This window comes from Prionailurus viverrinus, chromosome C1, assembly GCF_022837055.1.
Source record: "Prionailurus viverrinus isolate Anna chromosome C1, UM_Priviv_1.0, whole genome shotgun sequence".
Classification (NCBI taxonomy): domain Eukaryota; kingdom Metazoa; phylum Chordata; class Mammalia; order Carnivora; family Felidae; genus Prionailurus; species Prionailurus viverrinus.
Window position 1 is genome coordinate 189368593 of NC_062568.1, and position 18864 is coordinate 189387456.

Genomic DNA, 18864 nt, shown 5'->3' on the forward strand with positions numbered 1-18864 from the left:
CCAAAGGGTGAGATCAATGGGCAACCAACAATGGTATTATTGACCCATATAATTAAAACCTATTAAGAGCATGTGCTTTGAAGGCTGATGTGAGCCATCGTAGTGGAAAATTGCTCTCTCACCCATTTTCCATGCTTCAGTTAGTCCTTAGACCAAGGGCCTATTGTTTGAGGGAAAGACTGGGTTCCTTTGGGAAAGGACCATGCAATGCCAAGTAAGTATATGCAGAACTGATTTCTCCACTCTTTCCCCAAAAGGACCTATGGCCATTTATCCACACTAACTGTACACTGGGGAGTGAAGAATACCCAGATGTTTCTATGGTTTTTGGTAGTATATATGCTTCTAGGAATTTGTCCATTTCTTCCAGATTGCCCATTTTATTGGTGTATAGTTGCTCGTAATATTCTCTTATTATTGTTTTTATTTCTGCTCTGTTGGTTGTGATCTCTCCTCTTTTATTCCTGATTTTATTTATTTGGGTGTTTTCCTTTTTTTTTTTTGATCTAACTGGCTAGTGGTTTATCAATTTTGTTAATTCTTTCAAAGAACCAGCTTCTGGTTTCATTCATCTGTTCTGTTTTTTGGGTTTCGATAGCATTAATTTCTGCTCTAATCTTTATTATTTCCTGTCTTCTGCTGGTCTGGGGTTTTATTTGCTGTTCTTTTTCCAGATCTTTAACTTTAAGGTGTAAGGTTAGGTTGTGTATCTGTGACCTTTCTTCCTTCTTTAGGAAGGCCTGGATTGCTATATACTTTCCTCTTACGACCGCCTTTGCTGCGTCCCAGAGTCTATGGTTTTTGAATACAGGATCTGGGCTGACACTAATGCCAGGGTATCCAGGACATGGCTGTCCTGTTAAAATGGGGACATTTGGAAGCAAGATGACAAATGGAGTCTTGGCCAAAGCCCACCCCACAGTGGGTCGTCGGTCTGCAGACTCTCCTGTGATCGTTTGCCCATCCCCCCAAACTGGGATGAATAAACTTAGCTGAAAGAAACCTCACATTGGCTTCTTGATCTGTACAGAAAGATCCATAATAGTAGGAAGGTGGAGTGGAAGCATCTGAAATTGCACCCATACCCCCAGACAAGATGGTTAATGAGAAATAATTCTGCGCTCTGTGGTGAATGGCAGAGATTAGCGCTTCCCTCAAAGATTTGAATACTGTAGAAGCAGTAGTCCCCTTGGTATTCCTGTTTAATTCAGATGGGCCACTGCAAAAATAAAAATGAAAACCACACAAACAGATTATGGTGGGTGATGGTGCACTGCATAGACTTAACTGAACAGTAGCCTCAATTGCCATTTTTGTGCGAGATGTGCTCTCTTAAGCAAAACAGACCAAGATAACCTCTGGCCCTTGGTTTGTAGCAACTGTCCTGGCAAAGGCATTTGCCTCCCTCCCCCTCCCCCCCCCCTCATTTTCAGGAAGGAAGATCAGAAATAATTAGCACTCACTTGGGATGACAGCAGTATACATTCATGCTTCTGCCTCAGGGCGATGCTAACTTTCCCAGTCTGTCACAGTATGGTACCTCCCGTTCCTCTGAACCTCATACTGCTTCTGAGAAATACTATGTCGGTGAGATCATATGAATCAGACTTGGGGAAGAGGAAGTAGCAAGTCCTCTGGATGCCCTCTAAGACATATGCGCAAGTGGGTAGGAGACAAAAAGATTCAGGGATCTGAGACAACAGTAAACGTTCTAGGGGTTCAGTGATCTAGGACATGCAGAGACATCCCCTTCAAAGTAATAGACAAGTAATTGTACTTTGCGTCTCTTATCACCAAGGCAGAGGCACTCAGTGGACCTCTGGATTTTGGAGACAACATATATCTCATGTGGGAATGCTACTCCGAACCATTTATCAGATGCCATGGGGATAGAAGTAGGTAAAGACACATATGGAGGCTTTGACCAGCCCAGTGGGAGGCTTCAGTGCAGACCCCTAGGTATCTGAAGCAAGAATATGCTTTCTGGAGCAGGAAACCATTCAGTATTTGAAAACCAACTCCTGGTGTGCTGAGAGATTCTGATAGAGACCGAGCAATTGACCATGGGAGACCAACTGACCATGTAGCCAGAGTTTCCCAGGGTAAGTTAAGTACTGTCAGATTCACCAAGTCATAAAGGCGGACAGTTGCAACAGCAAGGCATCATGGGATGGAAATGAGACGTTCAAGACCAGGCCTGAGCAGGCCCAGAGGTCACAGAGGAATTACACGAGCAGGCCAGACCCCACGTGGTGACCCTATTTTCACTGAAGCCTCTCCCTCAGCTCACAGCTGTAACTCATGGGGGATTCCTCATGACCAGCTGCAGAGGAGGAGAACGCTTGGGCCCGGTTTATGGACAGGTTAGCCCCATAGGCTAGTAAGAACAAAACACAACTTTTGCTGATCTGCAGCCCCACTCAGGGGTGTCCTGCAGGAGAGTGGAAAGGGGACATTCTCCTAGGAGGCAGAACTTCAAAGAGTGTCTCAACTTGATGGAAGCCATATGTGGCCCAACAGCACGGGCTCCCTCTCACCAAAAGCGATCTAGGTGTTACTGCTACTAAATGTCCAGCCTGTTAGAGCAAAGATTGACACCATGCTCTTGATATGCTATCACCCCTTGAGGAGAGCACCCAGCCACGTGGTGTCAGGTGAATTACAATGAGCCCAACTGTCACGGAGGGGCCATGATTCTTCCATGACTTCATGAGATTTGTACAGGTTTGTCTTCTCAGTCCACAGCGTCTTGGCTAGCATTACTCTCTGAGGCTCCCAGAGTATCTAATTTATCATCACGACATTCCCCCGCCCCCACCCGTGACCATGGAGGACGTGGTCACATGACCATATTATCCACTGGTCCTGCTATACACCATATCAACCAGAGCCAACCATATTAAGAAGATGTTGGAATAATCACTTGAAGGTATAACCAAGGCATCAACTTACAGACAGGGTTGACGTGTTGCCTGAAGACATATTTCTATACTTTGAGCCAATAGCCATTATATAAATGCCATTTCCCTGATCAGTAGAATATACAGGTCTGGAAACAAAGGAAGTTGCCTCTTTCACCTTTGTTCTCACTGTCCTGCTTGATAAATTTGTGCTTTCTACCCCAAACCCTTAAGCCTAGAGATCTTAGTTCTCAAAGGCCAGGGGGAGAATGCTTCTACCAGAGGATACAATAATGGTTTTTCTAAAACTAAAATCTGCAGTTACCCGCTGTGCTAGCTGACTTAACAGTGCTGCATTACAGCGCGCCCTCCCCTTCCCTGGATCACTTTCTCAGTGTTGCTTACACTTCCCAAATAAACTATTTTCACTCCACTCCTTATCTCAAGGTCAGCTCTTGGAATAACCAATGCTAAGATGCATTTGGTTCAAGGACCAGGCTTTGAAAAGCAATGATTTAGAGAGTGAACTCATTTGAATTTTTTAAAAAAAATCTCTCTCCCTTTCCCTCTCTCTCTCTCTCTCTCTCTCCTGCCACCTCCTCCTCCCTTGTGTGTACGCACACACACACGTAAAACAGGTGAAAAGGTCTATAAGGATATAAACAAGTATTGATAATAGCTCTTTCTAGGTGGTGTAATCATGAATATTTCAACTTTCCTTTTAATTTTTCTCTGTGTTTTGTTCTTCTGCAGTAGCAACTGTGTATTAGCAGCTCTCTTTAATTGGCAATTAGGAGATTATTACCGACCTCAGTGAGTGGAAGGGAGCAGAGCCAAGCTGTCATGGCTGATGAACGGCAGGGGAGGGTGTGGGGGGCAGGGGATGGGCACCTGGGTGGCTCAGCTGGTTAAGCGGACTTGGGCTCAGGTCATGATCTTGAGGTTCTTGGGTCCGAGCCCTGCGCTGGGCTCCGTGCTGACAGCTTGGAGCCTGGAGCCTGCTTCGGATTCTGTGTCTCCCTCTCTCTCTGCCCCTCCCCCACTTGCTGTCTCTCTCTCTCTCTCTCTCTCTCTCTCTCTCTCTCTCAAAAATAAATAAACATTTAAAAATGTTTAAAAAAATTTTTTAAGGCTGGGAAATGAGGTGGGAGCTATATAGGTGTGGGGACCGTGGACGGTGCTGTTTGAAGAGTAACCTGAGTGTGCTCACTGGCTGAGGGAAAGAGGCCAATGCTGACAGCGGAGACACAAAGACAGTGGAGAGGGGGATAATTGAAGGAGTTGGGTCCCAGAGGAGGTCTGAGGGGATTGGACCTGGACCCAGGTGGAGGAATTCATTTTGAACAGAAGGCACACTTCACCCTCAGGCGAGGGGGAAGGAAGTGAGGACGAATAAAGTTATAAATGCATTGACTTCATCCATTTGTTTATATTACACTCTGCCTCATTTCACAGAGGACTTGAGGTATTTCTATAGCTGAGTTGACAGGCTGAAGGAGACTGGAAGTTGAGAAGTCCCCAGAGAGGGGCTCTATTTTCTTCTTGGAGTGGAAGGCAAGGTCCCCCACAGAGAAGGTAGCAGGGGCGAATCTGCAGGGCTTGAGGAGACAGGCAAGGGTTTGGAATGGGGAGGGGCTCCACTGGATGGAGCTGAGGGCCCAGATCTGGCCCAGTTCCAGGCTGCACACCATGAAATCTTCTCCAGCGGCTCTGGGTGGAGAAGCCTGTGCCTCCTCCTTGGCCTGGCTCTGGGCGAGTAACTCACCCCTCTGAGCCACAGTGTCCTTATCTGCAAAGGGGGAGAAAAACAGCCAGTCTAGATGGCAGTGGTGAGGATTAAATGAAACCACGCCATGAAACACCAGGCACAGCGCCTGGCACACAGGAGAGGCTCAGTTAATGCTCATTATCTTGCCCCTCCTGCTCTGAGTAAACCTGAACCCGAGGTAGGTATCTGCATAGAAAGGGACATGGCTGTTGGTCCTTGTCCTGGTGGATGCCGTTAAACACAACAATTAAAAAAATGTTTTTTAGGGGCGCCTGGGTGGCGCAGTCGGTTGAGCATCCGACTTCAGCCAGGTCACAATCTCGCGGTCCGTGAGTTCGAGCCCCGCGTCAGGCTCTGGGCTGATGGCTCGGAGCCTGGAGCCTGTTTCCGATTCTGTGTCTCCCTCTCTCTCTGCCCCTTCCCCGTTCATGCTCTGTCTCTCTCTGTCCCAAAAATAAATAAAAACGTTGAAAAAAAAATTTTTTTTTAATGTTTTTTAATGTTTATTTATTTTTGAGAGAGACAGAGTACAAGTGGAGGAGGGGCAGAGAGAGAGAGAGAGGGAGACATAGAATCTGAAGCAGGCTCCAGGCTCTGAGCTGTCAGCACAGAGCCCGACGCAGGGCTCGAACTCACGAACCGTAAGATCATGACCTGAGCGGAAGTCAGACGCTTAACCGGCTGAGCCACCCAGGCGCCCCTAAACACAACAATTTTAAATACAGTCCACTCGTTATTCATGGTAGCTGGGTTCTCTAAAGTTGCCATAAAGATTGAAATAGGGAATACTGACTGAATCATTGCCCCTTGAGGAAATACAGTGTTAGGTTCCTGCGAGCCTCCGGCCACATTTTCATCAGCCGATCAATGCATAACCTTGTTTTATGTATGTTTCTGTTTAAAGACACCATATCTAATATGCACTGTTGATTCATTAATATTGAACTCGTGGCCAACAGCACCGTAACTGAGGCCGGAAGGAAGCTCATCTACCACATGCACGTGTTTTCTCCCTAAAGCTCAACACGGCTCTCCTGGGTTTAGGAACCGGCCAGCATTTCAGTGCGACCCTCAGGGGCCAGTTTAAACAGCAACATCACCAACAAAGCGCACAGAAATGATGAAAACATGGCACTGAATACACCATGACAAAGACACTTGTTTACGGTAGGAAGGCTGCAACAAGAAGGCAGAATATCCCCTGGTCACCTTGTTGGACCTCAGCTGAGAACACGAGTGTCAGACAAGTCGAAAGGGTCAGTACTCTGCGCGTGCGTAGATCCTTAAATGACTGCAGAAGTTCCTCAAGTATTGATTTGGGGTTACAGATCAATTTACAAGCAGGTACCTTTGCAAATAAGGAAATCATGAATAATGACACTGACATCTGACTGTGTACTTATTTTTTCTGATCACAAAATTAAATAGTAAATAGAGCTACGCATACTATGTAAAGGTTCAAGTCCCCTCCATTATCCTGGCCCATAGATAAACACTGCTGGAACTCCTGCAGAGTTTTACAGACTTCTCCTAGGCAGATAATGCCTGTGTGCATGCGTGTGACTGTGTGTCTGTGTCTGAGTGTGTGTGTGTGTGTGTGTGTGTGTGTGTGTGTGTGTGTGTTTTCCACTCAACAAGATCTCTTGGATAGTTTTCAAAACAACTTTTTTTCCTGAAATTATTTTTTTTTTATTTTTTTAACGTTTATTTATTTTTGAGACAGAGAGAGGCAGAGCATGAACGGGGGAGGGTCAGAAAGAGAGGGAGACACAGAATCGGAAGCAGGCTCCGGGCTCTGAGCCATCAGCCCAGAGCCGGACACGGGGCTCGAATTCACGGACTGCGAGATCGTGACCTGAGCCGAAGTCGGACGCCTAACCGACTGTGCCACCCAGGCGCCCCTTTCCTGAAATTATTTTTCAGAGTATGGATGGAAACAGTCGGCATATGCCCTGCGGTCAGGACTTCCTAGTCTTAGTTCAGACCCCTCGACCGCATCAACTTGGGGAAACAACTGTCCAGAAAGAGCAATGGCTTGCCAAACTTAACCATAACCGGCAGTCTGAGTGAGTGTGGTGTTCTGCATCTTAGCGGAGATGGTGTAAGGTCAGCAGAAGAACCACTGGAAGGGTAAAAAGACGAAGCAGGAAAGCACTGGGAAAGGCCAAGAAACTGACTTATAGCCAGAGAAGACCATATTCCCCACACTTGGGAAGGGGTTGCAGCTACAGAGCAAGAGGAACTTAGCTACTTGAAAAGATTCAGGCAGTGGCTAACATAGTATCAGAGCTTCTGAAAACAGCTACGGGATAGCATGGGCTAGGCCAAGCTGCTGCAAGAAATAGACCCGAAATACAATGGCTTATCCAAAGTGGACGTTTATTTGTCTTTCTCTAGTCCACGTTGGTGAGTGGTTCCACTCCGTGTCGTCATTCAGAACCCAGCCTCCTTCCTTATTTTTGCTTTGTCAACCCCTTTGAAGCATTATGGAAGCTGGGTCCCTGGCCCATCTGTGTTCCACCTCGAGGGAAGAGGAAATGGAGCATGGCAGAGCAAAAGCCCCAGTGCCTTAAGCACTGTTTCTATTTACGTTCTATTAGAAAGGACTTAGTCACAAAGCCACGCTCGGCAGCGATAGCAACTAGGAAGTGCGGTCTCCAGCAGACCAGCTATGTGGCCAGCTACTATATTGCTATAGAAGAGGGGGATAGATTACATGTGGGATAACTGAAGCCCATCCACCTGTCATCAAGGCTTTTTTTCATTTTGCTTCAAATGCTTCAATAATCTATACCCTGCCCTCCTTACAAAAAAATATTGGGGGTGCATATCAGTATATTATTTGGGATTCTTTTGTTTGCCAAGTGACAGCACACAATTATTAAACTTGCTTAAGCAATAAGGTGGGCCACCTCATATATCCAAAGGTCTAGGCTCTACTTCAGAGCACCAGCCCTTCTTCCCTTGGACTCCCCCCACCTTAGTCATGCGTTGGCTGCATCCTCAGAGTGGGAGCAAGTAAACTGTGGCAACTCCGAGCATCACCACCAAACACATCCACAATCAGCAAAGGGGGCAGAGTGCTTTTGAAAGGGAAGAGACCCTCAGCAGAAGTCACCTCCCCACCATAGGCTTGCCCTCTGGTTTTTCAGGCCAGATCTACATGTCCGAGCCCAAAGTATCACTGGCAAGAGGAATGCAACCACCACAATGGAGTTGGACCAAAAGGGACTTAACTGCCAGACTGGGCTGGGGTCATCCTTCCCTTGGACACTTGGGGAAGAGACCCACCTGAGCAAAATCAGACTCCGACTGCAAGAAAAAGTCTTCGCATTAAGGTACCAACTTGTTTCTGGCAATGATGGAGACACCGGACCGGGTAGGTGGTCGTGTGAGGGAGGGAACGTAATGTAAACAGCAGAGAAGTAAATTCAAACTATTTCTTAAATTGTACCTCAACGAAGTTTAACTCCAGTGAAGACTTTTCTGGAGAAGGCAGAAAGTGGGGAGCCATGCTCCATTACTAAATTCCATAGTGTCTATACTCTCAATACCCTATAGTCTTCTCTCCTTCCCCAATGTCATGGCCCCAGTTCAGGTCTCCTGCAGGCACTATGACAACAGTGACCTAACTGGGGCCAGTCTCTCTTCCTGCAGTCGACAATCTTACTGCTGTCATTCAGCTACACACCTTTACGTGTACCAAGCACTGCGCATGTGCAGACAGATCAGAAAGAGTCCCTGCCTTCTTCACCTTGCTGCGGGCATCTCCTTGACTCCTTGACACCTACATCAGACCAAGTCATGCCCCTACTTGAAAGCTCAATGCCTTCAGGAAGCCCTTTACCATGACCCTCAACACCCTCCCCAACCCCAACACTGCAGAACTACTTGCACTTGCCTCAAAGTGCCTCTCTTTTCACGCCTCTGTGCTTTTGCATAGGCTGTCTCCTCTGTCTAGAAATCCCTTATCCCCTCTCCATCTGGCATACAAGATAAGGTCTCCTATTACTCTCTCCTTCTCTCCAGCTCCACCCTCTCCCCCACCCGCGGCGCGCGCGCGCGCGCGCGCGCGCACACACACACACACACACACACACACAAATATAGCACTCCGGAATGTTTGCTGAATGGAGGCAACTCATTGGGTCAGACAGTAGCCAGCTCCTCCAAGCACTCCTTAAGAAAGTGAAGAGAAAATGTTGAACTTGCTTTAAGCAAGCAGGGCATTTCTCTCGAGTGTATCTTTACGTTTTATGCAAAAGTTGTGTTCTATAGAGATTACACGACATATCCTTGTTTGTTTTAATAAAACATATTATTTTTCCCAAATCTTCAAGTCGATGAACCAGAAAGATGCTCCTTGTTTACTCGTTATCCTCTTAAATTAGCTGTCCTTACCCGCCGCAGGGACCCTAAGCGAGACGTGCCTCTTGTTCCGTGAGCGGATCCTGAAGGAACAGCTGGGTTTCGGTCCCCGGGGGAGTAGGGGAACAGTGGGGGCGGGGAGGGGGTCCGCAGGCTGGAGGCCTGGCCCCGCCTCTCCTCTCCCCCGCCCGCCGCAGGGGCGGAGTCGCCCGGGCCCGGCCCGCGGGGGCGGGGAGGGAGTCACTGCCGCCGGCAGCTCGCGCACGGCTGGTTCCGGGTTGAGAGGCTGCGCTCGGACCGGAGCAGTGGCCGCTGAGCCGGCAGGGTAAGGGGCAACGCCGGGCAGGGTCTTGGGGCCGGGATCGGGCAGCTGAGCGTGCTCGCACCCCTCCTCTCCTCTGCCACGCACAGCCGCGGCGCAGCTGGCTTCCCCCTTCCCCAGAATTCCCCATCCCAGCTTCTCCCCCTCCCCCCACTGCACCCATCCCGGGATTTCAGCCCCCTAAGGCCTCCGCCCCCTCCTGGATCCTCTTCTCCCAGCGCTCACCCCTTCAGACTGTCCTTTCCTCTAGAACCTCCTTGCCAGAGCCCCTTCCCTCATACACCTACGACCCCCACCCTCCAGCACCCATCGCTCCGAGTCACCCACTACCTCGAGACCACCTTTCTGGACTCGCACGCCGGCTAGTGTCTACCCTGCACCTCTTCTTCGCGTGCCCCCCTCCCTCCCGGACAGGCCCCCTTCCTTCTCTTGTGGCTGTTACTCCTGCCTTTCGCCACCTGCTCCCCGCACCCATCTCTCGGTGCTGCCCCCGACAGCGCCGCGCTCTCTCAGCAGCCCCCCTGCATCTCAGGGCCCCTCTCCGCCGCCCCCAGCGCCATGGCGTGCAGCCTCAAGGACGAGCTGCTCTGCTCCATCTGTCTGAGCATCTACCAGGACCCGGTGAGCCTGGGCTGCGAGCACTACTTCTGCCGCCGCTGCATCACCGAGCACTGGGTGAGGCAGGAGGCGCAGGGCGCCCGCGACTGCCCCGAGTGCCGGCGCACGTTCGCCGAGCCCGCGCTCGCGCCCAGCCTCAAGCTGGCCAACATCGTGGAGCGCTACAGCGCCTTCCCGCTGGACGCCATCCTCAACGCGCGCCGCGCCGCGCGACCCTGCCAGGCGCACGACAAGGTCAAGCTCTTCTGCCTCACGGACCGCGCGCTGCTCTGCTTCTTCTGCGACGAGCCCGCGCTGCACGAGCAGCACCAGGTCACCGGCATCGATGATGCCTTCGAGGAGTTGCAGGTGAGCAGCCCGGCCGGCCGGGGGCGGGGGCGAGGGCGGGGCGAGGGCCGGGCCGGGGGCGGGGTTAGGGCTGGGCCAAGTCGGAATTGTCATGGGGCGGGGCCGCCGGCAGGGTCAGGGCCCTATCAGAATTAGGACGGGACGGGAACGGGGCGGGGCCGCGGCGAGAGGGCGGACTGTTGGAGGCGGGGCCTAGGGCCCTCTGCACCCAGAGGGGTCTGAGACAGACTCTAAGTGGGGGTGGGTCCGTGGTTGGGGAGAGGTCACCCACAGGGTGTTACGGCTGGGACAAATGAGATCAGAGCTGGCCCAGGTACGGGCTCAGGGCAAGGTTGGGGACGGGGAAGGATCAGAGCTGGCAAGAGCAGGGCCACTGTCAGGGCCCATGCGGCCTGGACCTGGAAGCAGGGACCACAAATGAATGCTTCGGGACAAACAGATGGGAATGGGCTAGACAGGGGGCGGGACTGCCATCCGGAAATGGGTCAGGACTATTTGGAGTAGCTGAGGGACCGACTTGGGGCACAATGGGGCAAGACTCAATCAGGTGTGCACCAAGACCTTAGGGGACAGTACCAGGACTAAATTGTGCTGGGCAAGTCAGAGTTAAATCTGAGAGAGAGCCTAAGTTATGGTCATCCCCAAACTTCTGAGAGGATGAGTTTGGGTACCAAGAGGATGAATTTGGCTAGGCCAAGGTGTCTGAGGGGTTAAAGATGGGATCAAGTCCAGATACTGTAAGAACTATTTTGGGTTTAAACCAGGGGCCAGGTTGACAGTGGGAACAGGACTTAAGATTCAAGATTTGGAAAATAAGACCCTAAGGTGAGGTGATTCAAGAAAAGGGAGGGGGATGGACCTCTAGGAGTCTCCAAGAGCTTTTGATGACCTCCTTGGCCTCATCAAGACCTTTGAAGACTAAATGAAACAGTATATGCAGGGGTAACCTGAGTTCAGTCAGCCTAAGACTATAACTGATCTCCCTCAAACCTTCCCATCGAAACAGACCAACTCCTATTCAACTCTCAAAGCCCTGCTCAAATGTCCTTTCTGTGTAAGCCTTCCCAAGCTCCCCCAGCCAAAAGAGGGAAAAACAATTGCATTAGAGCCACATTTCTGTAAATATCTTCTGTTAATAAGTATGATGTTTTAAAAAGTAGTGTTCCAAGATCAGGTATATTGGGAAAATATAGTATATTATCTCTACCTCCCTTGGAGGATTCTTCATGTACATTTTGCATATTAAAGGTTTTGGAGAAATCTTGTAGCAAACATACCCATTTTACTGTGTTTAATAAAATGGCACCCAAGCTTATTTCAGCCTGGAAGCCTAGAATCTTCTCAACCTAAACTGTTTCAATCCTGCAGTCCCGTTTCTTTGGCCTTGACCAGTCTAGCACACAGTTCCCAAAGAGCAGGGGAAGTCTCTTATTCATCATATCTATGGCCCCAAAGCCTGGCACATCAGTACATATCAGTAAAGTTTGAATAATAAATGACTAATTCTGGCCTGAGCTGGCCCAGACTGTGGAGCCTTTAGAAGCAGAAGATTTTTCACTCAAACATTTTTTGAATATGCAGTAGGCTAACTTGGCGGAGACTGAGCTCCCTGACCCTTGAGATGCTTAAGCAGGAATTAAATAACTACTTTCCCCTATGTTGTAGGAAGCCCCCTCCCCCTATGCTTGTACATAAGTCTCTGTAAGTCAACCTGCACTTAGTAGATACCCATGGATGACCCTTGGCCTAGGAGAAATGGTCCCATGTTTACCACCCTCCCCGCCCTGTTCCTTTCATCCCCAAACCATTACTGACTCCCTCCCAGTCTGGCTCTGTGAGGATGGAGAGCAAGAGTTGGGGGCTCTGGGAGCTTGCACAGGCTGGCATGGGCCCTCCACCTCCAGAGTCTTTTGTGCCAGGCCCTTGTAGCCCCACTTCTCCATCTGCGAGGTCCCATAAACGGAGGAGAGAACCTTTGACATAGCTTGGTACAGGTTGTGGGGTTTGAAGGGAGTCTGTTTGAAACTATCTGTCCAACCTCATCCTTATAATAGATATGGAGACTGAGGTCCAGAGAGGTTAATGTAACTTCCCCAAAGCCACACTATCAGACAATGAGAGCCAGACTAGAAAGCTCAGCCTGCCCCAGGCCAGATTCCTCCTCCGTCACTCAGCCTCTCCTCTCTCTGTCTGACTTTCTCACTGGAGAGCCCTCTGCCTTCTGAGCCTGGGTTCCTCTGTTTGCAAACCAAGAAGTCAGAACTATTGTGTTTTGGTTTTTTGCAGTCCATTCCATGTCCTGGGGAATGCAGGAGAAATTAAATATATCTTTTCTCCAAATGTTAGTGAAACACTTTTACTCCTGGGTGAAAAGAACAGGAGGGCCACTCACCTACCTTCTAGTATGTACTGTCCTGCGGTCAGATAGTCTTGGGTTCCAAACCTTCCTTCAGCACTGCCAGTGTGTGACTCGACAAGTCCCTTCATGTAAGCCTTGATGCTCTGGCCGGTACAATGGGGTCACGGCGATTCTTTCCTCCCAGGATTTTAGGAGGCTGACCTGAGGTGGGCCTGCTGTTTGCAATGCTTGGCACAGGGCAGGGGCTGGGTCAGCATGCATTCCCATCCCTTCTCCTTCTACCTGAGAGAACTCATGTACCCAGCTGGGCAAATGTCCAGACCTGCCTTCCTTGCGAGAGAAGGAGGCCTTGCTTCGGTGCCTCCTTCGGGCTTGGCAAGAAGGTGGCAGAGAAACATCCCTGCCCACTGGAGAGGTAAGCTCCTGGGGGAGGTTTGGGCCACTCCCCACCCCACCTGCCTCTCTCTCCTTGTGGGGAAGTGGGGCTCATTCGTTATTTGTCTGCTGGGAATGAAGCTGAGCCTACCCAGCACACCCTCTCCTCTCCCAGCTGCTGGTGGTTCTGTCCCACGGTTCCTAGAACCAGGGCTTGGGCCCCTCTCCTGGAAACTAACTGACTCAGAGCTGCCAGGGCCTTGGAGATCTTTTAGTGCAGCCCTCACTTGACAGATGGAGAAACGGCTGGCCAGGAGGAGGGAGGGGACTTTGCCCAAGGCCAGAGGCCAGAGGAGGCTGTGCCTGGGCTCAGCTGGAGTCTCCTCACATCCCACCTAGCGGTTGGCCTGGAGCTTTTACATTTATTATAAATCCTGGAGGTAGCAGAGCAGAAAGGTTAAGAACTCTGGCTTTGTACTTGGGCAGCTTCAATCCTGGTGCTACCATTTTCTGGCAGTGGAAACTCAGAAAAGTTATTTACCATCCCTCATTGACAGCAGTGGGGATGGATTAAATAAGATGGCATTTGCAAGAACTTAGTACTGCATTCAGCACATAGTAAGCACTCAATAAATGACAGCTCTAGCATGTTAGGTCATACTCTGCACTATTGACATTTGGGGCCAGATAAGTCTTTGTGTGCAAGGCAATCTTGTGCACTGCGGGATGTGTAGGAGTATCCCTGGCCTCTAACCACTGGATGCCAGTAGCATTCCCCCCCCCTCCCCATCCTCCCACCCCCTACCATGCTGTGACAACCAAAAATGTCTCCAGACTTTATCAAATGTCCCCTGGGGTCAAAATCATCCCTGGTTGAGAACCCTGACCTAGAGAAGCCCTAATCGGCTTTCGAGGCTCAGCTCAGAGATCACGTCCTCTGTGAAACTTTCCCTGACCTGCCAAGCAGAATTGCTTTGAACTTGATTCCAATACTGGGGTCAGATCCTGGCATCATCGTTGATGAGCTCTGTGTCCTTGGTCAGGTCACTTCACTTCTCTAAGCCTCCACCTGCTCATCTATAACATGGGGATAATATGGCCTTCCTGGGAAGGGTGTTCTAAGGGTGAGGGATCAAAAGTGCCTGATACTGTGCCTGGCACAGAGTAGTACACAACCATTTTTAGATATCTTTATTGTATCTGACTGTAAAATTAACACAATAAACAGAGTTATATAATGTAAAAGTTAAAGTCCCCCCATAGTCTCACCCTATGGAAAAGCATGATTAGGACTGCTTTGTAATTCTTCAGAATTTTTATTGTGTGAATAGCATGTGAGTGTGTGTATACATGTGTACATGCGTTCCCCCCTTTTTTTCTTTTCACTGCTAAGCACTGGACCGCAGAGCAAAAGGGAGGGAGGGATCCCCATCTCAGAAGGGTCTGGGGCTTCTCAGCCAATACTCATTGGGCCCTAGCCCACTGCCTGGGACTATACTAAGCGCTTTTGTTATATTACCTCATTTAATCTTCAAAACACCCCATCAAGTGGGCGCTGTAATTTGCTGCTTTTACAGATAAAGAAACAGGTTCAGAGGAATTCAGGGCCTCGTTCAGTCACCCAGCTGGGAAATGGCAGAGGCAAGATTAGAAGCCAGTCTGACTGGGCCACTCATGGCCTCCAAGCTGCCTCTGAGGGCCAGGTAGTTGTCCCCCACCCCCCGCCCCCCCTCCCCCACCGACACTGCCTGTCTTTGTATTTCAAGTAGTCAACACAGGGTCAGGCTAAGGACACTGTGCCAGCTGATGCACCGAGGGCAGGTGGCTGGATGTCATCTTGGTCAGACGTGCATCCGGCTCTCTGGCCTGAGACCTCAGCTCCCATGCCTCCAGAGAAGGGATCGCATTCAGTCCCAGCCACCCCCTCCCGGCCTCATGTGACCACTGGAGCCTTTCCCAAGGCCTCTGTCATGCCAAAGGAGACGGTGCTGGATCAACCTTGGATGGGAGCCCTGATAAGCTGGGCGTGGTGACCCAGAGATGCAGCCACAGGGGGACAAAGAGCAGGGTCAGGGGACTGGGTTCAAATCCTGGCTCCAGCTTCTTCCAGCTGAACGGAAGGTACTGCCTTCTCTCATCCTTTCCCAATGTGGGAGAGTAAGACCCAGACCGTCCACTTGACGGGCAAAGAGGGAGAGAGAGTTGCTGTCTACCCAAGCAGGTAACAGATGCGAAGTCACTTTATTTTGTGCCGCGGACAGGGTGTTTGTGTCCTGGGGAAGCAGCCTCTGCCATTACTTTTCCCAGGAGAGGACAGGATTTATGTACAGACAGCAGCCTCCACGGGGGCGAGGCTGGCAGCGAGTCAAACCCAAGGCTTGCTGTTGGCATCTCTGCTTCCCTCCTCACAGGAGGGAATGCCGTGTTCATCCAGGACACCTTGGCTAGGCACAGGCCACAGTGTAGAAACTTGAATTGGTGGCGGGGGTGGGGGAGGGCAGGACATTTATTTTACAGAAAGCAAAGGATCTGGTAGGGAGTGACAACAATGGAAATAAGAACAACTCTAAAAAACCACTTGCCAAAGTTCGTCAGGCACTTGTTGTGTGCCAGGTGCTATTATGGACAGCAACTCCTTTTTCCTTTCCCTACTCCTTGTGTGGGACTGGGGCCAAGCACCGTTTCACAGATGAAGACATGGAAGCTGAGAGGGGCAGTGACTTGCCCAAGATGGAGTGGGTGTGGGAGGACGCGAGACGGACGCAAGTGGGAGCCACGAGCCGGGACTCAGGCTCCGGTCTGTCTGGCTCAGAGCTCACCCTCCTCACCAACATCCTAACTGCCTCAGGGAGCACCCGAGTGGGGAAGGGCGTCAGAAACCACTCAGCTCCATCCTCTCCCTGCCTTACAGAAGGGGACGCTGACTGCTCCCCAGACTCAGTCCAGTATTTACACGGCATCATTTACCCTCTGGACTTTGAGCTCCACTTGGACGCTTGGGATGGGTGTGGAGGGTTTGGAGAGGGGTTCCATCTTGAATTCAGGGATGCATTCAATAATTCCTCCCGTCATCCCTCCTGCTGGGGGCAACTGAGGGCCAGGCCCCATGCCGGGCCCAGGAGAGAGCTGTCCCCTCTGTGGTTCTGGGAGACAGGCCTATAAGCTTCGAGGTCATGTCCCAGGCTCCTCTGGCTGTCACGGAGAGTTGTCCAGGCCTCTGTGAAGCTGACAGTTGAGCGGAGTCCTGAGATCAGAGAAGACATTACAGACAGAAGGAATAAACACACCCACGGCCACCATCGCCTGGGTGCAGAGTGCCAGGGGCAGGTTCAATGCTTTGGCTGGCACGGTCACTTAATCAGAGCAACCCTGTGAGGTGGGTCTTAGTGCCCTGTTAACAAGTGAGGAAACCAAGGCTCAGAAACTGGGTCTACTGCCACATAACCAATAAGTGTGGCTGCAACTGGAACTCGGACTCAGGGTCTCAGACCAGGGACAGGCACGGAGGCGAGCAGGTGGTTAGCTGTGGTTGGAGGGAAGGGTGTATGCGGCGAGGCCAGAATGGGAAAGTGAGGTTTGCCCGGCTCAGAAAGGAGCAGGCCACCATCCCCCACTCCAAGGAGCTTGGATTTGTTCTCGAGATGCTAGGGAGCCAGGAACAGGTTTGAGCTGGCCGCTGGGGCCTGGTCAGGTCTGCATTATGGGCAGTGTGCAGTTGGAGGACTAGGAGAGCCTGGGGGCAGGAGGAGCAGGCCAGAAGGCCTTGAGAGAGACTGCAGTCGGTTGGGTTGGTTGGTTGGACCGGGAGGGCCGGGGCTCAAAGAGAGAGGACATACAAGAGTTCAGAGCTGTCAGGAGAACAAGAGCATCAGGAGTTCTAGGCATAGGGGAGGGATGGGGGAGAGGAAGAAGGAGAGGCAAGTTCAGTTCGCCATGTTAAGATTTCTGGCGTCCTTGGGTCACGGCAGGAGAGGCAGCAATACCGGAGCTCAGAGGAGGGGAGGGGCCTGGGCACCTGCTTGTGCTGACCCCACCCTGGCCCGGTGGCTCTGATCCCCATTTTACTTATTAGGCTCTGAGAAGTGGGCCCTGAGAGCGGAAGAGGTGATCTGCCTAAGGTCACACAGCCGGGATTCAAACTTCAGGTTTTTCTGATGCCAGAGCTCATGCTGTCTCCCCTGGGCCGCTCGGCTGGGTGACAGGGGTGAGAAAGGTCCCTGAAGCCGACGGGAGACGGCTTCCGGCAGCAGCTTTGTTTTCTAGGCTGGGGTGACCCCACGGGAGGGGAGGTCTGGCCTTGGGAGCATATGAGCCCTGGCTCTCTGTCCTCCCCACAGTTGCTGCCCCAGTCCTGGCCTCTCCAAACCTATGGGAGCCCAGAGCCTCTCAGCTGACATTTGCATAATTGTCCACCAGCCCTGACTCTGCTCCCTGTTCAGTGGAAGGGGTACAGAGATGTGGCTCTGCCCTCTGACGTTTGTCCCTCCTGACTCCCCACTGCTCTGATGGGGCCTTCAGAGTCCACCCCCGCCAAGCTGACCCTCAAGGGCTCCTTCACCTCCTACTCGGGCCCCAGCGAGCCCCGCTGGCCTTTCCAGCTCGTGACTCCACCCACCTGTCCATACCTAGCTCCCATCATCCCCAACTGCCCCCCCCCCCGATTTCCTGCACACCACCAGGGGTGCCCCTACCCGACTAGTCTCTCCACCTGGGATGCTCAGGCCCCACCCAAGAGATCTGAAGGAACCCTGCCCATCCGTCCATCTTCCCTGGGCTTTCCATCAGAAATAAACCCTCTCCTGGCTGCTCTGCCAGTTCTGACTCCCTATTTCACATGTAATTGGGATGATTATGATGAGAGTGACAACAATGAAGAGTGACTGAGTACATCCTGTGCGTCCTGTCAGGTTATGAATTAAGTGACCTAATCCTCCCGACCACGGAGCCGGCACTGGTATGAAGTTGCACTTTACAGATTTGGAAATTGGGCCATGTGACCTTAGGCAGGCTGTCTGACCTCTGTGCGCCTCTATTTCCCCCTCCGTGAGACAGAAATGATAAAGGCACGAACCTCATGAGGTTGTTGTGAGAATTAAGTGACCTGTGCCCCGTGAGCCCAAACCTCGCCTCTGCCCTTCTCCAGAGCTAATAGTCCTACCACTCAAGAGTTTATCAACAGCTTCCTGTTTTCTGTCTCACTTCTGCTGGCAGTCAATTTTCTGGTTGGTTCTCCTCTGTCAAGCTGTGTGGCCGTGGGTCAATCAGTCCTTTTCCTCGGACCTCAGTTTCCTGTTAAAGAAATCCGGAGGGTTTGGCCAGATGGTTCCTGGTGCTCCGCATCTGTGCTGAGACAGTAGCCACTGGTGACATGTGGCTATTGAGCACTTGAAAATGGGCAACCCAATACCTCCGTGCAACTGGGGAACTGAGTTTCAGGTTTATGTAATTTCAAATCATTTTCATTTTAATAGCTACACGTGGCAAGTGACTGATGTATTGGACAGTGCAGGACAAGACTGAGAGATAAGGCTGGAGAAGCAGTTGGAGCCAGTGGTGAAGGCCTTGAGTGCCATGCTCGGGCTTTGTGCCCGTCTTCCCAGACAACATGGAAATTCTGCAGTGGGGTATGGGGGAGAAGCATGGACAGATCTGTCCCGTATAGCAGTCACTCCAGGGGCACTTGGAGAATGCAGGGGCAGAGAAGAGCCTAGGGTCACAGTCCAGAAAAGCAGGGATGAAAACCAAACCAGACGCAGTGGGTGTAGAGAGGAGAGAACAGATTGCAAGCCAAACCTGATGACTGATC

General features: G+C 51.2%; 1 protein-coding gene across 3 annotated transcripts in view; it reads left to right on the top strand.

Moving 5' to 3' along the window:
• Positions 1–9288: 9288 nt before the first annotated feature.
• The window catches only part of TRIM62 (tripartite motif containing 62), a 33406-nt gene continuing 23830 nt past the window's right edge, over positions 9289–18864 (top strand). The window contains exons 1-2 of one of the 3 annotated variants that reach the window (XM_047872379.1): positions 9289–9361; positions 9891–10324. In XM_047872379.1, the coding sequence (XP_047728335.1) occupies positions 9917–10324 (408 nt within the window). In that variant the 5' untranslated portion in view covers positions 9289–9361; positions 9891–9916. Of the gene's footprint in view, positions 9362–9874; positions 10325–18864 lie in introns of all 3 variants that reach the window. The other 2 variants (XM_047872378.1, XM_047872380.1) reach the window with 2 other exon arrangements.